At 46.4% G+C, this 17,397-nt stretch overlaps 1 protein-coding gene across 1 annotated transcript in view; it reads left to right on the top strand.

Annotated features, from left to right (window-relative positions):
- Positions 1-12,985, top strand: part of CACNG3 (calcium voltage-gated channel auxiliary subunit gamma 3) — a 137,793-nt gene extending 124,808 nt beyond the window's left edge. The window contains exons 3-4 of the mRNA XM_038763187.1: positions 5,087-5,227; positions 11,825-12,985. Of these exons, the coding sequence (XP_038619115.1) occupies positions 5,087-5,227; positions 11,825-12,336 (653 nt within the window). The 3' untranslated portion in view covers positions 12,337-12,985. The remainder of the gene's footprint in view (positions 1-5,086; positions 5,228-11,824) is intronic.
- Positions 12,986-17,397: the final 4,412 nt, after the last annotated feature.

Genomic DNA, 17,397 nt, shown 5'->3' with positions numbered 1-17,397 from the left:
TAGAATCCATGACCTCTGACTCTAAAACCCGTACTCTTTCCACTGAGCCACGCTGCACGGTTTCAGATGGAAGCAGATATTTCAGCTAAACATTTATGAGGAAGGACTTTGGAAAGAGACTCTAGAAATCAGAGGATCTGGATTCTAATCCTGACTCTGCCACTTGCCTCTTGTGTCACCTTGGGCAACTCCCTTAACTTCTCTGTACCTCACTTTTCTCATCTGTAAAATGGCAGTTAAGAGCAGAGGCTCTGTGGTATGCAGGAGCACAGGAGGCTATGAGATAGCCCCCCAGGAAGACATGGATGGGCAAAGAATTCTCTAGAAGTTTGAGGCAAATACTGTGTTTTTTTTTTTCTTAGTGGTATTTGTTAAGTGCTTACTAAGTGCCAGGTTCTGTACTAAGCACTTATAGATACAAGCTAATCAAATTGAACACAGTCCATGTCCCACATGGGGCTCACAGTCTTACTCCCCATTTTGCAAATGAGGTAACTGAGGCACAAGGAAGTTAAGTGACTTGCCCAAGGTCACACAGCGGACAAGTGTTGAAGCTGGGATTAGAACCCAGGTCCTTCTGACTCTCATGTCCATGTTCTATCTGCTTCTCTGGGAGCTATGGAGTGCCCTCCAGAACAGTCAATCTCATATGTGAGAAATTCTACAAGGTAGAACTGGGAAGAAAGCTAAACTCCACCAAGGATGATGATGGTATTTCTTAAGTGCTTACTATCTGCCAAGCACCATATTAAATGCTGGGGTAGACACAAGTTAATTAGATTAGATACAATCCCTGTCCCACATGGGGCTCACAGTGTGAGAGGGAAACAAGGTATTGAATCCCCACTTTACAAATGAGGAAACTGAGACACAAAACATTTAAGTAACTTGCCCAAAGTCACCCTGCTAAGCAGAGGCAGGATTAGAACCCAGGTCCTCTGGATCACCAGCCTGTACAATTTCCTTTTGGCCACACTGCTTCCTGGGATATAGTATCTTCATAGGTTTTTCCCAAAATAGAACGTTGGTCACTGGAGAAAAATAAATCATAATAATAAAGGATAGACTAGTCCAAACACAGAAAAATTGGGTTGAATCTTGAGATTTATGGGGAAATGAAACAGAAGTGAAATCCTGTTTCTACTCTGTTTCACTGCAAAAACAAACCAGTAGCCGTATAAAAAAAATGACACCTTGATTAATCTAATTTTTTAAAAGCTCTTTTCATGATTAATGATGTTAGAGAGATTCAGGGAAGGACCTCTTAGGTGCTGTGGTTTCTAGTTTGACCAGATCTCTCGAACAGCTTGGTTCAAAGATGTCAGCCTTATCCTTCTGGAACTCCAGCTGGCATTCATGTCGTTCACATCATGGCTGAGAAGTAGCATGGGTTAGTGGAAGTGAGTGCAAGACTGCAAGTCTGGAGACCGGGGTTCTAATCCAGCTCTGTCATTCACCTGCTGTGTGACCTCGGGCAAGTCACCTAATTCCTCTATGCCTCAATTTCCTCATCTGTAAAATGGGGATTTAATACCTGTCTCTCTTCCCCTTAGATTGTGAGCAGACTGTAAGTTCGTTGTGGGCAAAGAATGTGTCTGCTTATTGTTACATTGTATTCTCCCAAGTGCTTAGTACAGTACTCTGTACACAGTAAGGGCTCAAAAAATACAGTCGACTGACATGGACTGTGTCCAAACTGATTATCTTGTGTCTATCCCAGGGCTTAGCACATAACAAATGCCGCAGTTATCATTATTATTATCGTTATTCTAAAAGGGTTTTTTAAATGCCTGTATATCCCTAACAGAGTTTGTGAGTTTGACCTTCCTGGTAATTTCCCAAACTCTCTGGCTCTTCCAGATGGCAGGACCCCAGTATTCCCCATGGCAACAGTTTCCTTTCCTGGATACATTTCCTCTCCTGGCCTGGAGGAAAGATCACAGGCCTGGAAGTCGGAGGACCTGGATTCTAACTCCGACTCTTCAACTTCTCTGCTGTGTGAGTGACATTGGACAAGGCACTTACCCTCCCTGTGCCTAAGATACCTCATCTATAAAAGGGGAATTCAATTTTGTTTTTACCCTTCCCCTTAGACTGTGAGTCCAGGACCTTGTCCAACGTGATAACCTCATATCTACCACAGCGCTTAGTACAGCACTTGGCATATAGTGAACACTTTTACCAAATACCACAATTATTATTATTATTATTTCTATTGTTTACCATCATATTAGGTAACAGAACTCCAACATCTCCCTGCAGCAACCCCACTGAAATCATCTTCACTGATGGATTCCTTGAAAGGAAACAGTAATTGAACTGAAAGGATCAAGTGGGTTTCCCCATTTTCCTTTTCATCCAAAAGGCTTCCTATGTCTTAACTATGGACGTGGAACCACTGTAGGGAGTTTGCAAAGAATGAATAAGATTCACTTTCCATCAATGAGAAGCTTGAATTCTAAAGCTGGGGATGCCAGGTGCTGTACTGAGCATTAGGGTGATAAAAGTAAATCAGGTTGGACACAGTCCCTGTCCCACATAGAACTCACAGTCTTAATCCCCATTTTACAGATGAGGTAACTGAGTCACAGAGGAAGTGAAGTGACTTGTCCAAGGTCACACAGCAAAGTGCAAAATTAGAACCCAGGTCCTTCTGACCCTCAGGTCCGTGCTCTATCCACTAGGCCACACTGCTTCCCTAACAAGTCACCTCAACTGGAAGTCCCCACCTCCCAACCTCCTCCCCACCCTCCGAACCCTGAGCACCCCACAACTCAGCCAGAAACTTTGTTTGAACCAAGAAGAGGAAGGAGACATTCATTACCTGGAGGTGGCAGATAGGGAAGGCATCATTTGTGCTGGAATCTTTCTTTGTCATTTGTTACTGCTACAGTTTCTGTGGCCGAGCATTAAAAATTTGAGGAAGAGCAGACTTTGGAAAGAGAACTGGACAATGTGCTAAGTTTATATTAGTGAGGCGGTAGTTTGGTCTAGTGGAAAGAGCAAAGAGGCTGGGAGTCAGGAAACTTCGATTCTAGTCCCAGCTCTGCCAGTAGTCTGCTGTTTGACCTTGGCCAAGCCCCTTAATCTCTCTGAGCCTCAGTGTGTCCTCGACTGTAAAATGATAGTAATAATGCCTGCCTCTTTCTCATAAAGGATGCTATGAGATAAAATGAGATACTGATGTGAAAGTGCTTTGTAAAAATGAAATGCGCTAATCAAAAACAAGGTTCACGATTATAATCTCATCTAATACCGCCTTTTGCGATTTTAGTTCATTTACTTGGTACCCTTTTTCCATTCCTCCCAAGGACACTGGGTGGATTAATGAATCATTATTGGAAATATGTTCAAGGAACCTGGGAAAATGCCCAAATTGCTACTGTTAATTTCCATATTATTAGGCCTTATTTGCTTATCATTGTAAAGTAATGTGGCCTAGGAGAAGGAGTGCAAGTTGGGGAATGCGGAGACCTGGGTTCTAATCCTGGCTCTGTCCCCTGACTGCTGTTTGATCTTGGACAAGTTCCTTGACTTCTCTGTGTCTCGAAGTCCTCATCTGTAAAATGGGGATTCAATACCTGTTCTCCCTCCTCCTAAGGCTGTGACATCCATGTAGGATAGCACCTGTGTCAGACATGATTGTACCGTGTCTAGCCCAAAGCTTAGCATGGTGTTTGGCACATGTTAACAAATACTATTATTGCTATTTTCCTCTAGCTGATTATTCATTCATTCATTCATTCATTCAATTGTACTTATTGAGCGCTTACTGTGTGCAGAGCACTGTACTAAGCACTTGGGAAGTACAAGTTGGCAACATATAAAGACAGTCCCTACCCAACAATGGTCTCACAGTCTAGAAGGGGGAGACAAACCACAAAACAAAACAAATAGACGGGTGTCAATGCCATTAGAATAAATATAATTATACCTATATACACATCATTAATAAAATAAATAGAATGTTAATATGCACAAGTAAAATAAATAGAGTAATAAATCTGTACAAACATATATACAGGTGCTGTGGGGAGGGGAAGGAGGTAGAGTGGGGAGGATGGGGAGGAGGAGAGGAAAAGGTGGGCTCAGTCTGGGAAGGCCTCTTGGAAGAGATTAGCAGTCGGCCCAGGCCCCACAATTTTGCAGTCACTCCATCTGAATGATCCGGAGGCAACCCGAGATTGCCGTGTGGTGCTGAGTCAAATAATAATAATAATAATAATAATAATAATAATAATAATAATAACAATAGTACTTGTTAAGCATTTACTATGTGTCAAGCAGTTTCTAAGTGCCGAATTAGGTACAAGTTATTCAGTTTGGACATGGTCCTTGTGCCATATGGGGCTCACACTGTTAATCTCCATTTTGCAGGCAAGGTGAATGAGGCACAGAGAATAATAATAATAAAAGTAATAAAAATGATGGTATTTGTTAAACACTTACTATGTGCCAAGCACTGTTCTAAATACTGGGGTAGAAACAAGGTAGTCAGGATGTTCCATTTGGGGCTCACAGTCTTAATCCCCATTTTACAGATGAGGTAACTGAGGTACAGAGAAGTGAAGCAATTTACCCAAGGTCATACAGCAGACAAGTGGTGGAGTCGGGATTAGAACCGAAGACCTCTGACTACCAAGCCTGAGCTCTTTTCACTGAGCCACGCTGCTTCTCAATAATGGTATTTGTTAAGTGCTTACTATGTGCCAAGCACTGTTCTAAGTGCTAGGGTAGATACAAGGTAATCAGATCATCCCACATGGGGCTCACAGTCTTAATCCCCATTTTACAGATGAGGTAACTGAGGCACAGAGGAGTTAAGTGACTTGCCCAAGGTCACACAGCTGACAAGTGGCAGAGGTGGGATTAGAACCCGGACCTCTGACTCCCAAGCCTGGGCTCTTTCCACTAAGCCACACTGGTGTGGTGAAGTGACTTGCCCAAGGTCATACAAGCAGACATGTGGCGGAGCTGGGATTAGTACACTGGTTCTTCTGACCAATAGGCCAATGCTGTAGCCACTAGGCCGCTCTCCTTGTCCCCACCCCCGTGGTCTGATTGTCTTTGGGTTTCTCCCCCCCAGGGGCCGTGAGAGCATCCAGCATCTTCCCCATCCTGAGCGTGGGGCTGCTGTTCTTCGGGGGTCTGTGCGTGGCCGCCAGCGAATTCTACAAGAGCAAGCACAACGTCATCCTCAGCGCCGGGATCTTTTTTGTATCCGCAGGTAAATGCCCATTACGCCTCCCGCAAGAGGGCTTCCCTGACCAAGTCCTCAGTTCCCCTCTCAGGCCTCCCCTCTGCATCACCTACCACTTTCAAATCCTTATTAAAAGCTTCTCCGTTCCCAACTAAGCCTTCATTTCCTCTTCTCCCACTCCCTTCTGTGTCACCCTTGAACGGGCACTCTTGATTCACCTCTTGTGAGAAGCAGCGTGGCTTAGTGGAAAAAGCAGGGGCTTGGGAGTCAGAAGTCGTAGGTTCTAATCCCAGCTTCTCCACTTATCAGCTGTGTGACTTTGGGCAAGTCACTTCACTTCTCTGTGCCTCAGTTACCTCATCTGTAAAATGGGAATGAAGACTGTGAGCCCCACGTGGGACAACCTGATGACCTTGTATCTACCCCAGAGGTTAGAACAGTGCTTGGCCCATAATAAGTACTTAGCAATACCACCATTATTATTATTACCCCTGTGACATAGCACTTATGTACATATTCATAAATAAACTAATTTACTTATAATAACATCCATCTTCCCCTCTAGACTGTAAGATTGTTGTGGGCAATGGATGAGTCTATCAACTCTGTTTACTAACTAATTTACTTATAGTAACATCCATCTCCCCCTCTAGACTGTAAGATTGTTGTGGGCAAGGGATGAGTCTATCAACTCTGTTGTATTGTATTCTTCCAAGCGCTTAGTTTAGTACTTAGTATAGTAGAGAAGCAGCGTGGCTCAGTGGAAAGAGCACAGGCTTGAGAGTCAGAGGTCATGGGTTCTAATACTGGCTCAGCCACTTGTCAGCTGTGTGACTTTGGGCAAGTCACTTAACTTCTCTGTGCCTCAGTTACCTCATCTATAAAATAGGGATTAAGACTGGGAGCCCCACGTGGGACAACCTGATTACCTTGTATCCCCCCCAGGTGCTTTGAACAGTGCTTGGCACATAGTAAGTACGGAACAAATACCATTATTATTATTATCATTATTACTCTGCACACCACAAATGCTCAATAAATATGATTGAGTGAGTGATTGATTGACTGTGGACCCCTTAAGCACTTTGACATTTACCCCATCCCCATTGCACTTACCAATCTACCGTATGTATTGAGCCCTTACTGTGTGCAGAGCACAGTACTAAGAACTTGGGAGTCAGAAGGTCATGAATTCTAATCCCAGCTCTGCCACTTGTCTGCTGTGTGACCTTGGGCAAGTCATTTCACTTCTCTGGTCCTCAGCTACCTCATCTGTAAAATGGGGATTGTGACTGTGAGCCCCATGTGTTTGTTTGTCTTCACCCCAGTGTTTAGTACAGTGCCTGGCCCATAGTAAGTGTTTAACAAATACCATAATTATTATTATGGGACTGAACACGGGCACTGGGGAAGATTAAGCTAGGGTGGAAGCAGAATACATCTTTCAAGGAGGGAATCTAACTGATGGGCTTCTGATGACCACTGTCAAAAACCTCTCCAATTGGCCTCACCATTACCCTTCCACAGCCTCTTGCTCCCTAGAGAAACAGTCAGTTAAAGGTGGTGGAACACAGTCTGGAGGACCAGGGAACCTTAAGGAAAAGTTCATTTCAGCTACCAAGACTCAGCTTTGAACATTCAGGCTGGCAAGGCCCTGGGAATGTGGGTTCTTGCACTGAGTGATCGACTTTTTCTAACACTTTAAGTGATTGATCCATGATGAGGTGTTTGTCACCAGCAACTGTTCTCAAGCCCAGAAACAAATTATTATTCTCTCCTCTTTTCCCAAGAGCATTCTTGAGAAATGACATGAAAATACGAGCAAAACCTAGAGATGATGTAAACAGAAACAAGAGAGGCAGTCACACTGCTATTCTACTAGGTTCCCATCCCTTAGCTTCTCCTAAAGCTCGAGGGGATTTTCCCACCCCCTGGAGACCAAGGTCCTGTCATTGTTGGAAGTCCAAATGATCCCTCTCTGGACTCTGAATGATTATAAAGCTGCCCCCTCTCTTGGAGTTTGAACATATGCAGAAAAAAATAACTTATATGTGTCCTGAAATCTCTGCTGCTGCTCTCTCCCTCCTTCTGAGGCCCAGACTCTACGATCTGGCTGATTTTCCTGGAGCTCATATGTCCCAGTGAAAGGCTACCAGCTGCTTGATTGTGGCCACCAGCCTGAAATGGAAGGTCTGCCTACCCCTTGCCGGGTTCAGAAAACCTGAAGGCCAAGGTGGTGTTCTCTGGAAAATCAATCAGTCAGTCTATTGATTCATTCATTGACCATTGTCTTGTCCATGAAGCCCAAAGGCCAGGGGCCCCATTCTCTTTAAATCTGCACCTGAAGAGCCAGGTGAAGGATAATAATAATGAAATTACTACGATCTTTGTTAAGCACCTTCTATGTGCCATGCACTGATCTAAGTGCTGGGGTAGAAACAAGATAATCAGGTCAGACAAAGTCCCTGTTTCAAAAGACCCCACTCTAAACTGTAAGCTCCTTATAGGCAGGAAACATTTTCTACCAACTTTGTTGCACTGCACTCTCCTAAATGCTTAGTATAGTGCTCCGCACCCAGAAAGCACTCAATAATTACAATTGATTGATCGAGCGATGAGAATCACAGACTAAGTGGGTGAACCAGAATTTAATCCCCACTTTACAAATGGATAAATGGAGTACAGAGAAGTTAAGTGATTTGCCCAAGACCCCTCACAGGCCAGTTGTACAACTGGAATTTTTTAAAAAGTGATGGTATTTGTTAAGCGCTTACTATGTGTCAAGCACTTTGCTAAGCATTGGGGTAGATATAAGCTAAGCAGAGTGGATACAGTCCCTGTCCCACATGGGACTCAGAGTTTTAATCCCCATTTTACAGACGATGTAACTGAGGCACAGAGAAGTGAAGTGACTTACCGCAAGTCACACGGCAGGCAAGTGGAGGAGGAAGGATTAGAACCCAGATCCTTCTGCCTCCCAGGCATGTGTTCTATACACCAGGCCATGCTCCTTCTCTACTTGATGTTTCAATACTTCTTGGTTCAGAAGAAATGCTGGGGGGCCTGAAGTGAAGCCAGAATTCTAAGGAATTCCAAGAATGAGCAAGACCCCATCCCCCCCGACATCCAGACGACACAGACCCTAGGAATCCTGCCGCCTTTTTCACGTTGGGGGAACAAGCCCAGGCTCAGAGCCAAGATAGGCTGTTTACACACCCAGGAAACTTCCCCTTCCCACTCATTGTGATTATAATTATAATTAATGTTTAGTATTGAACATATTTTAACAATGTTGTTTAACAATCATTAATATTGATGATAATTACGATAGTAAGTGCTTTCTTATGTGCCCTGGGGTAGATACAAGATAATTAGATCAACAAAGATGACACCCACCATCTAAAAGGAAGGGAGAGGTCAATCTTATCCCCTTTCTAGAGATAAGGAAACTGTGGAACAGAGAGGTTAAGGAATTTGTCCAAGGTCATCCAGCAGGCCAGCAGTAGGGCTAGAACTAGAGTCCAGCCTCCCGATTCCCAGGCCTGCAAACTTTCCAACAAGCTTTGGTGTCTCACAAGCGCTTAGTACAACGCCTTGCACACAGTAAGCACTCAGTAAATCCAATCGAATGAATGAATGTCCCACCTTGCCACCTTCACCACTCTGGTGGTTGAGGAGGGCAGAAGTGGTGATAAGAAGGAAAACAGTAGAGTGTGTGTTGGCTGAGAGCAGAGATGACCTGTGCTCACATCCCACCTAGTATCAGCTGTATTAGAGGCAGTAAAATGGTACCCACTACAGGACTGGACCTAGGGTGATTTTTCAATGAGGGAGGGCCAATTTCCTGCCCCAAAACTTCCTGCCCCTTCAAGGAACTACAGGCTTAGAGCCCGGGCCTGGGAGTCAGAAGGTCATGGGTTCTGATCCCATCTCTGCCACTTGTCTGCTATGTGGTCTTGGGCAAGTAACTTCACTTCTTTGGGCTTCAGTTACCTCATCTGTAAAATGGGGATTAAGACTTGTGAGCCCTAGGTGGGAAAGGGATTATGTCCAACCCAATTTGCTTGTATCCACCCCCAGTGCTTAGTACAGTGCCTGGCACATGGCACTTAACAAATACCATAATTATTATTATTATTAGAGGAGAGTAGAGGAGGGAGAAGCATCCTTTGCTCTGCTGATTTGGGTTGGAGAAAGAACATGGAAGGAGTTCAGCCCAACCGAGTCTCTGCTAGTGCTCTGTATTGAGAAGCAGTGTGGCTCAATGGAAAGAGCACGGGCTTGGGAGTCAGAGGTCATGGGTTCAAATATCGGCTCCACCAATTGTCCGCTGTGTGACTTTGGGCAAGTCACTTAACTTCTCTTTGCCTCCATTCCCTCATCTGTAAAATGGGGGTTAAGACTGTGAGCCTCACGTGGGACAATCTGATCACCTTGTATCTTCCCCAGTGCTTAGAACAGTGCTTTCCACATAGTAAGTGCTTAACAAATACCCCATCATTATGATGATGATTATTATTGACTGCCCATTCCATGAGGGTGGAATTGAGGGAGGAAAAGAAAGGAGGGATGATCCAATGGGCAGTTCCTGTAATTCTGCCCACTGAAGCCAATGAGTAGTTGGGCAGAGAGGAAGAGGACATTTAGCAGAGCTGCTGGGAGCCTCTTCTCCTCCTCTCCCACAGGCAAGGGCTGGCTCCCATCCAATTGGGCCCTGACCTTAGAGCCAAACTGGGCATTTGCCTGGTTTAACTGCCCACTTCCTCTCCTATGCCAGTTCTGGATCCAGTGGAAGGAAAGAGATAGATCCCAAAGCCTTACTGAAGTCCCATCTCCTCCAGGAGGCCTTCCCTGACTAAGTTCTCTTTCCTCTCCTCCCACTCCCTTCTTCATTGCCCTTACTTGTTCCCTTTGTTCTTCCCCTCTCGCAGCCCCACAGCACTTATTTGCAAATCTATTTATTGATTTCTATTCCTGTCTGTCTCTCCTCTCTAGACTGTAAGCTCACTGTGGACAGGGAATGGGTCTGTTCATTTTTGTATTGTACTCTCCCAGGGGCTTAGTACAGTGCTCTGTACACAGTAAGGGAAGGAAGAAGGAAGGAAGGAAGGAGGGAGGGAGGGAGGAAGGAAGGAAAGAAGGAAGGAAGGAGGGAGGAAGGAAGGAAGGAAAGAAGGAAGGAAGGAAGGAAGGAAGGAAGGAAGGAAGGAAGGAAGGAAGGAGGGAAGGAGGGAGGGAGGGAGGAAGGGGGAAGAAGGAAGGAAGGAAGGAAGGAAGGAAGAAGGAAGGAAAGAAGGAAAAAGGAAGGAAGGAAGAAGGAAGGAAGGAAGGAAGGAAAAGGAAGGAAGGAAAAGGAAGGAAGGAAGAAAGGAAGGAAGGAAGGAAATGGAAGGAAGGAAGGAAAAGGAAGGAAGGAAGGAAGGAGGAAGGAAGGAAGGACGGAAGGAAGGAAGGAAGGAAAAGGAAGGAAGGAAGGAAAAGGAAGGAAGGAAGGAAGGAAGGAAGGAAAAGGAAGGAAGGAAGGAAGGAAGGGGAAGGAAGGAAGGAAGGAAGGAAGGAAGGAAGGAATTATTATTTTGGTGGGTCTATAAGCAAACAGTATAATTTCGTTCAGATTCTAGACCTTCCAGACGTAAATGCTCCTCACAGAGTAGTAGCATGATTTGGTAGAGAGAGCATGGACCTGGGAGTCAGAGGACCTGGGTTCTAATCCCAGCTCAACCACATGCCTGCTCTTTGACCTTGGGCAAACCGCTTAACTTCTTTGTGCCTCAGTTACCTCATCTGTAAACTGGGGATTCAATACCTGTTCTCCCTTCTACTTAGACTGTGAGCTCCATGTGGAACAGAGACTGTTTCCAGCTTGATTAACTTGTATCTCCCCGGGTGCTTAGAACAATGCTGGGCACAAAGTAAACACGGCCACCAAATTAAAACCATTGTATTTTGCCTTAGGATCTCTGGTGACATCAGGCCAATCTAGTACAGTGCAATTTAGTACAGTGCTCTGCACATAGTAAGCGCTCAATAAATACGATTGATGATGATCTAGTAATAATAATAGTAACTGTGGTATTTTTAAGCACTTACGATGTGCCAGGCCCTGTATTAAGCACTAGGATGGATACAAACAAATCGGGTTGGACACAGTCCCTGTCCCCCATGGGGCTGACAGTCTCAATCCCCACTTTACAGATGAAGTCCAGAGAAGTGAAGTGACTTGCCCAAGGCCACACAGCCAACAAGTGGCAGAGCCAGGTTCTAATCCATGAACTTCTGACTCCCAGTCCCGTGTTCTTTCCACTACACCATGCTTACCTTAATGTTCTCAGCTGCAGCTGAGGTTTTCAGTGTAATCAACAAGCAGATCTCTGCCATTTTCATGAGGTAAACCACTAGCATGGTGTTTTACACACAGTAAGTGCTCAATAAGTACGACTGAGTGAATGAACCTTGGAACGTCAAGATTTCCAAAGCCACCGTGGTTTTTACAGCAATGCTCCACGCGAGGCTGATGCATTTATCTGCAGATTCATCGCCAGGGTCTCAAGACAGGTGACACGTGACTAAGTCACTTCCGCCAGCTGGTAAAGGGACTTTTCTTTCTTCTCTTCCCTCTCTAAGGTTTAAGCAACATTATCGGAATTATAGTCTATATATCAGCGAACGCGGGCGACCCCGGACAAAGCGACTCAAAGAAAAGTTACTCTTACGGCTGGTCCTTCTACTTTGGAGCCTTATCCTTCATCATCGCCGAGATGGTGGGCGTCATCGCTGTGCACATTTACATAGAGAAGCACAGGCAGATCCGAGCCAAATCCCACTCTGAGCTGCTGAAGAAATCCACCTTCGCCCGCCTCCCCACGTACAGATACAGATTCCGAAGGCGATCGAGCTCCCGCTCCACGGAGCCCCGGTCCCGGGATCTGTCCCCCATCGGAAAAGGTTTCCACGCCATCCCTTCCACTGACATCTCCATGTTCACCCTCTCCCGGGACCCCTCCAAGGTCACCATGGGGACCCTACTCAGCTCGGAGCGGGACCACACTTTTTTACAAATCCACAACTCCATCCCCAAAGAGTTCAAGGAATCATTGCACAACAATCCCGCCAACAGGCGCACTACGCCCGTGTGAACTCAACTCTGCCCGGGGGGTGGGGGCTCCGCACCCAGCGGACCCCTCTCCCAGCCCTCCCCACGCTGACCTCTTCTGGGGGGGGCAGGGGAACGAGGGGAAGTGTACAGAGTGTCCTTCAGGTTGCATGACATGAACCTAGTGGTGGTATTACCAGTGAAACCCCTGTTTATAAAGACCAAAAGCAAATGATCCCTCCCCTACTGTCCTGCCCCCACCCTCCAAACCCCGTCTCTGTGGTGTCCGACTTTCCCAGACTCCATTGCAGCAGGTCAACCTGGTCATTTGGTCAGGACGTGTCTCAGCTTCGGACATCCCCTCAGTCATCAGCTGGAGAGGGACCTTGGCACTTGCCTCCCTTGCCACACGATGACCTAGCCGAGCCCCAGAGGGGAGATTTTCTGACCAACCAGCGTGTCAGACAGGGACTTTCCAAGGCCATCCTCCTGCCCCCCTTCACGTCGATACTTCCCTTGTGCCCCCAAGTTGTACGTCCACCATCCGCACCTCTGGAGACGGAGGACCGAGTGAATCCTTAACCCAATAGCTACGTGTTACAAGAAATCACCTAGAAACCAAGAATGTAAAAGCAACGAAGCAGCTAACGTCATGAGCTCTCGTGTTATTAAAAAATTTGCCTTGTTGTAACAGACAGGGGCTGCTTTGTTTCTTTCTGGTCTTTCCCGGTGTCTCCAGAGCTGCTTCCATCAGTCCGGGAGCGAGGCCATTTGCCAGTGGAACTCTTTGGGCCTGGCAGGGCTGGGCTACCCCGTGGTCATCCAGCGGTCCACCCCAACCCCAGGGACAGAAATTTGCACCCTGGGCTGGACCGAGAGGCCAGTATTGTGGTCAAAGCTGGTCGTGCCCAGGGTAGGCCAGCCGGTCACTTTCCAGGCTGGGGAATCCAACCTGCCATCGGGCTTGGTGTTTCCAGAGGAAGAGAATCTGGATCTCTGGCCATGCAATAAATATGATCAAATCGTGGGTGAGAATGATAGGTGTATATTCATATTCATGCCGTCTTCCCTGAATTTTTAAAATCTCCAAATCCAGGCATCTTGGAGAAGCAGTAAGGACTAGTGGAGAGAGCATGGGCCTGGGAGCCAGAAAGATCTGGGTTGTAGTCCCGGCTCCATCACTCATCTGCTCTGTGACCTTGGTCGAGTCGCTTCACTTCTCTGGGCCTCAGTTACCTCAACTGCAAAATGGGGATGAATACTATGAGCCCTATGTGGGACATGGACTGTGTCCAACCTGATTATCTCATATCTTCCCCAGTGCTTAGTACGGAGCCTGTCATAGTAAGTGCTGAACAAATGCCTTAAAAAAGAGGATTGCAGCAAGGAAAAGAAATGAAAGAAAGAAAGAGAGATGGAGAAAGAGAGATTGATAGGAGAGCCAGGAGGAGAGGGTTTTACTTTTTTTATGGTATTTGTTAAGCTCTTACTGTGTGCCAGGAACTATGCAAGCACAAGATCATCAAGATGGACACACTCCCTGTCCATTTTACAGATAGATAACTGAGGCTCAGAGATTTAAAGTGACTTGTCCAAGGTCATACAGCAGACAAGTGGTGGAGCTGGGATTAGAACCCAGGTCCTCTGACTCTGAAGTCCATGCTCTATCTACTAGGCCATGCAGCTTCTTGGGTTTTTTTGTCCTCATTGTGTAGAGGCTGATACAGAGACTTTGGGGTCTCTCTGATAATAGGAAACTAGATAATAATAATAATAATAATGATATTTCTTAAGCATTTACTGTGTGTCAAGCACCATTCTAAGCACTGGGATAGATACCAGCAAATCAGGTTGAACACAGTCCTTGCCCCACATGGGGCTCAGTCTTAATCCCCATTTGACAGATGAAGTAACTGAGGCACAGAGAAGTGAAGTGGCTCATGCAAGGTCACACAGCAGACAAGTAGCAGAGTGGGGATTAGAACCCAGGTCCTTCTGACTCCCAGGCTCACGCTCTATCCACTAGGCCACAATGCTTTTCTGATGGCACTCAGCTCTGAATGGGGGAAGGGGACTGTCCTTGCCAAGAAGAGCAAGGTGTCACCCACTGCACTGGGCATCTCAGGAAAGAGCCCAGGAACTTCATTTGGGCTTTGAAAATCTAGTGAAACCTTGGAATTGTTCAAGTGAAACCTTGGCGGGCGGGGGCAGCGGGGGACAGGATCAGAGGGTTTCCCAGGCTGGGATGAAAATGTGGCTGAGACCAGATCTCTGACCCATTGGTCCCCGAGCAGAGGTGGCCCTGGTCAGGGGGAAAGTGATGCCCTTCCTTGAAAACTCAATGACAGAAGTCTCGGTCTCCTGCTGTCTTTTTCCCCCAGTGGCAAATGACTCCCGTTTCTGCTGCAGTTCCGGTCTGTGCATCCCATTGTTCAGCATCCAGTGGAAACCAAACCCCGCAGCCATAATCCACTCGGTGAGCTCATGATTTCTCAACAGGTGGGCTGTCAACAAGTCAACAAGACCCAAACAATCCTGCTCCTTAGAACAGGCTGCCCTGTTTAATGCTGCCCAACTATCTCCTCATCAAACAGAAAGTCCTTAACATTGGCTTTAAAAGCTCAATCAATTCACCCCTCCTACCTCACCTCTCTGATCACCTACTCCAGCCCAGCCCACACACTCCACTCCTTAAGCACCAGTTTATTCACTGTGCCCTGATCTCGTCTATCTCGCCGCTGACCCTTTTTTCCAAATCTCCCCGCTAGCTTGGAACTCCCTCCCCATCCAGATTCACCAGACCATCACTCTTCAAAGCACTAGTCAAGTCACATCATCTTCAAGAGGCCTTCCGCGATTAAGCCCGCTTTACCTCAGCTTACCCTCCCTCCTGTGCATTCTGTGCACTTGGATCTGTGATCTTTGGACATTTGATATTCACCCCCAACTGCACAGTGCTTATGTCCATATCTTTACGTTGTATTTTATGAAGTATTTATTCATATTAACATCTGTCTCCCACGCTATACTGTAAGCTTGTTGTATTACGTGTCTGCTAATTCTGTTGTATTGTTCTCTCCCAAGTGCTTAGTACAGTGTTCTACACTTAGTAAGTGCTCAATAAAGGTCATTGGCTTTAAAGCACCCCATCACCTTGCCCCCTCCTACCTCACCTTGCTTCTCTCCTTCTACAACCCAGCCCACCAACTTCTCTCCTCAAGTGCTAACTTCTTACTGTGCCTCGAAATCGCCTGTCTCACCGCCAACCCCTGGCCCAGGTCCTGCTTCTGGCCTGGAATGCCCTTCCTCCTCTAATCCAACAGACAACCACTCTCCCCGCTTCAAAGACTTATTGAAGGCACATCTCCTCCAAGAGGCCTTCCCAGACTAAGCCCCACTTTTCCTCATCTCCCACTCTGCGTTGTTCTAAGTTTCTCACTTTGCTCTTCCCCACTTCCCAGCCCCAAAACACTTATGTACATAGCTCGCATTTTATTATTTTGTATTGATGTCTATCTCCCCTACTCCAGACTGTGAGCTCATTGTGGGCAGGGATTGTCACTGTTTATTGTTGCATTGTACTTTCCCAAGCACTCAGTACAGTGCTCTGCACACAGTAAGCACTCAATAGATACAACTGAATGAATGAATGAATGAATACCATTGATTGATTGAGTGATTGATTAGATATATCCCTCCCTTCTGTCTAGGGCTAACACTGGCTCCCAGCTGAATGGGGCAGTAGGAAGTGGATTTTAGGGGGTATCCACTTGCCCCCAACCCTCACACATGGCTCCTTCATCCGCTGCCTGTCCCACCTCCCTACCCCACCACCCTGGGGTCCCTTCTGAGGAGACGGGCTGGTTTTGCCAAGGCCCCATCTGTGGGATTCTCAGCTGAGGCCAGGGTCACACTGGCCCCTCTCTTGCACCACTTGTGTGCTTTCTCCTGGCCTGCTTTTGTAGAATGAGTCTGCTCCACAGCTCCCAAAGATAAGACACTTGGGAGCTCCCCAGCCCACCCCAGCATGTGTGAATCCCCCAGAACTGGAGCCGTTCCCCCTTGGGTAACTCTCTCCCGGCTCCTATCTCCACTTTATAGCAGATACCGCAACCCCACAGACCTGCCCCTAATCCTTCAGGACCTGAGAGTGCCACTTTCTTCCTTTTTTTATGGTGTTTCATTCAATTGTTCATTCATTCGTATTTGTTGAATGCTTACTGTGCACAGAGCACTGTACTAAGCACTTGGGAGACTACAATATAGTGAAAGACACATTACCTGCCCACATAAGCTAATTCTGTTGTATTGTACTCTCTCAAACACTTAGTCCAATACTCTCGCACATAGTAAGCAGCCAATAAGTACCTTTGATTGATCGATTAAACATTTACTGTGTGTCAAGCGCTCTTCTAAGCCCTGGGATAGATACAAGTTAATCAGTTCAGACTTTGGCCCTGTCCCAGGTGGGGCTCACAATCTGAGTAGGAAGGAGAACAGATATTAAACCCCCATTTCCCAGTTGAGGAAACTGAGGCACAGTTGTGACTTGTCCAAGGTCACTAGGCAGGCAAGCAGTGGAGCCGGGATTAGAACCCAGGTCCTTTGACTCCCAGGCCCGTGCTCTTTCCACCAGGGCACGCTGCTTTCTTTCCTGATTTCTCTCTCAACATCCATTCATTTTCCCTCCAGTCAGAGGTCAAGAGCATGTAGTAAATGTAGATAATCAGTAACCACAGCTGAACGCTTCCTCAGCTGATAATAATAATTGTGGTATTTGTTAAGCAGTCACTATGTACCAGGCACTGTACTAAGCACTGGGGTAAATACAAGGTAATTGAGTTGGGCACAATCCCTGTCCCACAGAGGGCTTCACAATCTTAATTCCCATTTTACAGATGAGGTAACTGAGACACAGAGAAGTTAAGCGTCTTGAGCAAAGTCACCCAGCAGACAAGTGGCGGAGCCTAGATTAGAACCCAGGTCCTTCTGATTCCCAGGCCTGTGTTCTATCCCCTAGGACATGAATCTGTTCAAGTGTACCAAACCCAGAAGAACACAAAGAGGCCCTAATGTCAGGTTATATATATATATATATATATAT

This window comes from Tachyglossus aculeatus, chromosome 21 (assembly GCF_015852505.1).
Source record: "Tachyglossus aculeatus isolate mTacAcu1 chromosome 21, mTacAcu1.pri, whole genome shotgun sequence".
In the NCBI taxonomy this organism is placed as follows: domain Eukaryota; kingdom Metazoa; phylum Chordata; class Mammalia; order Monotremata; family Tachyglossidae; genus Tachyglossus; species Tachyglossus aculeatus.
The sequence above is the reverse complement of the archived record's forward strand: the minus strand, read 5'-3'. Positions and strand labels throughout refer to the sequence as shown.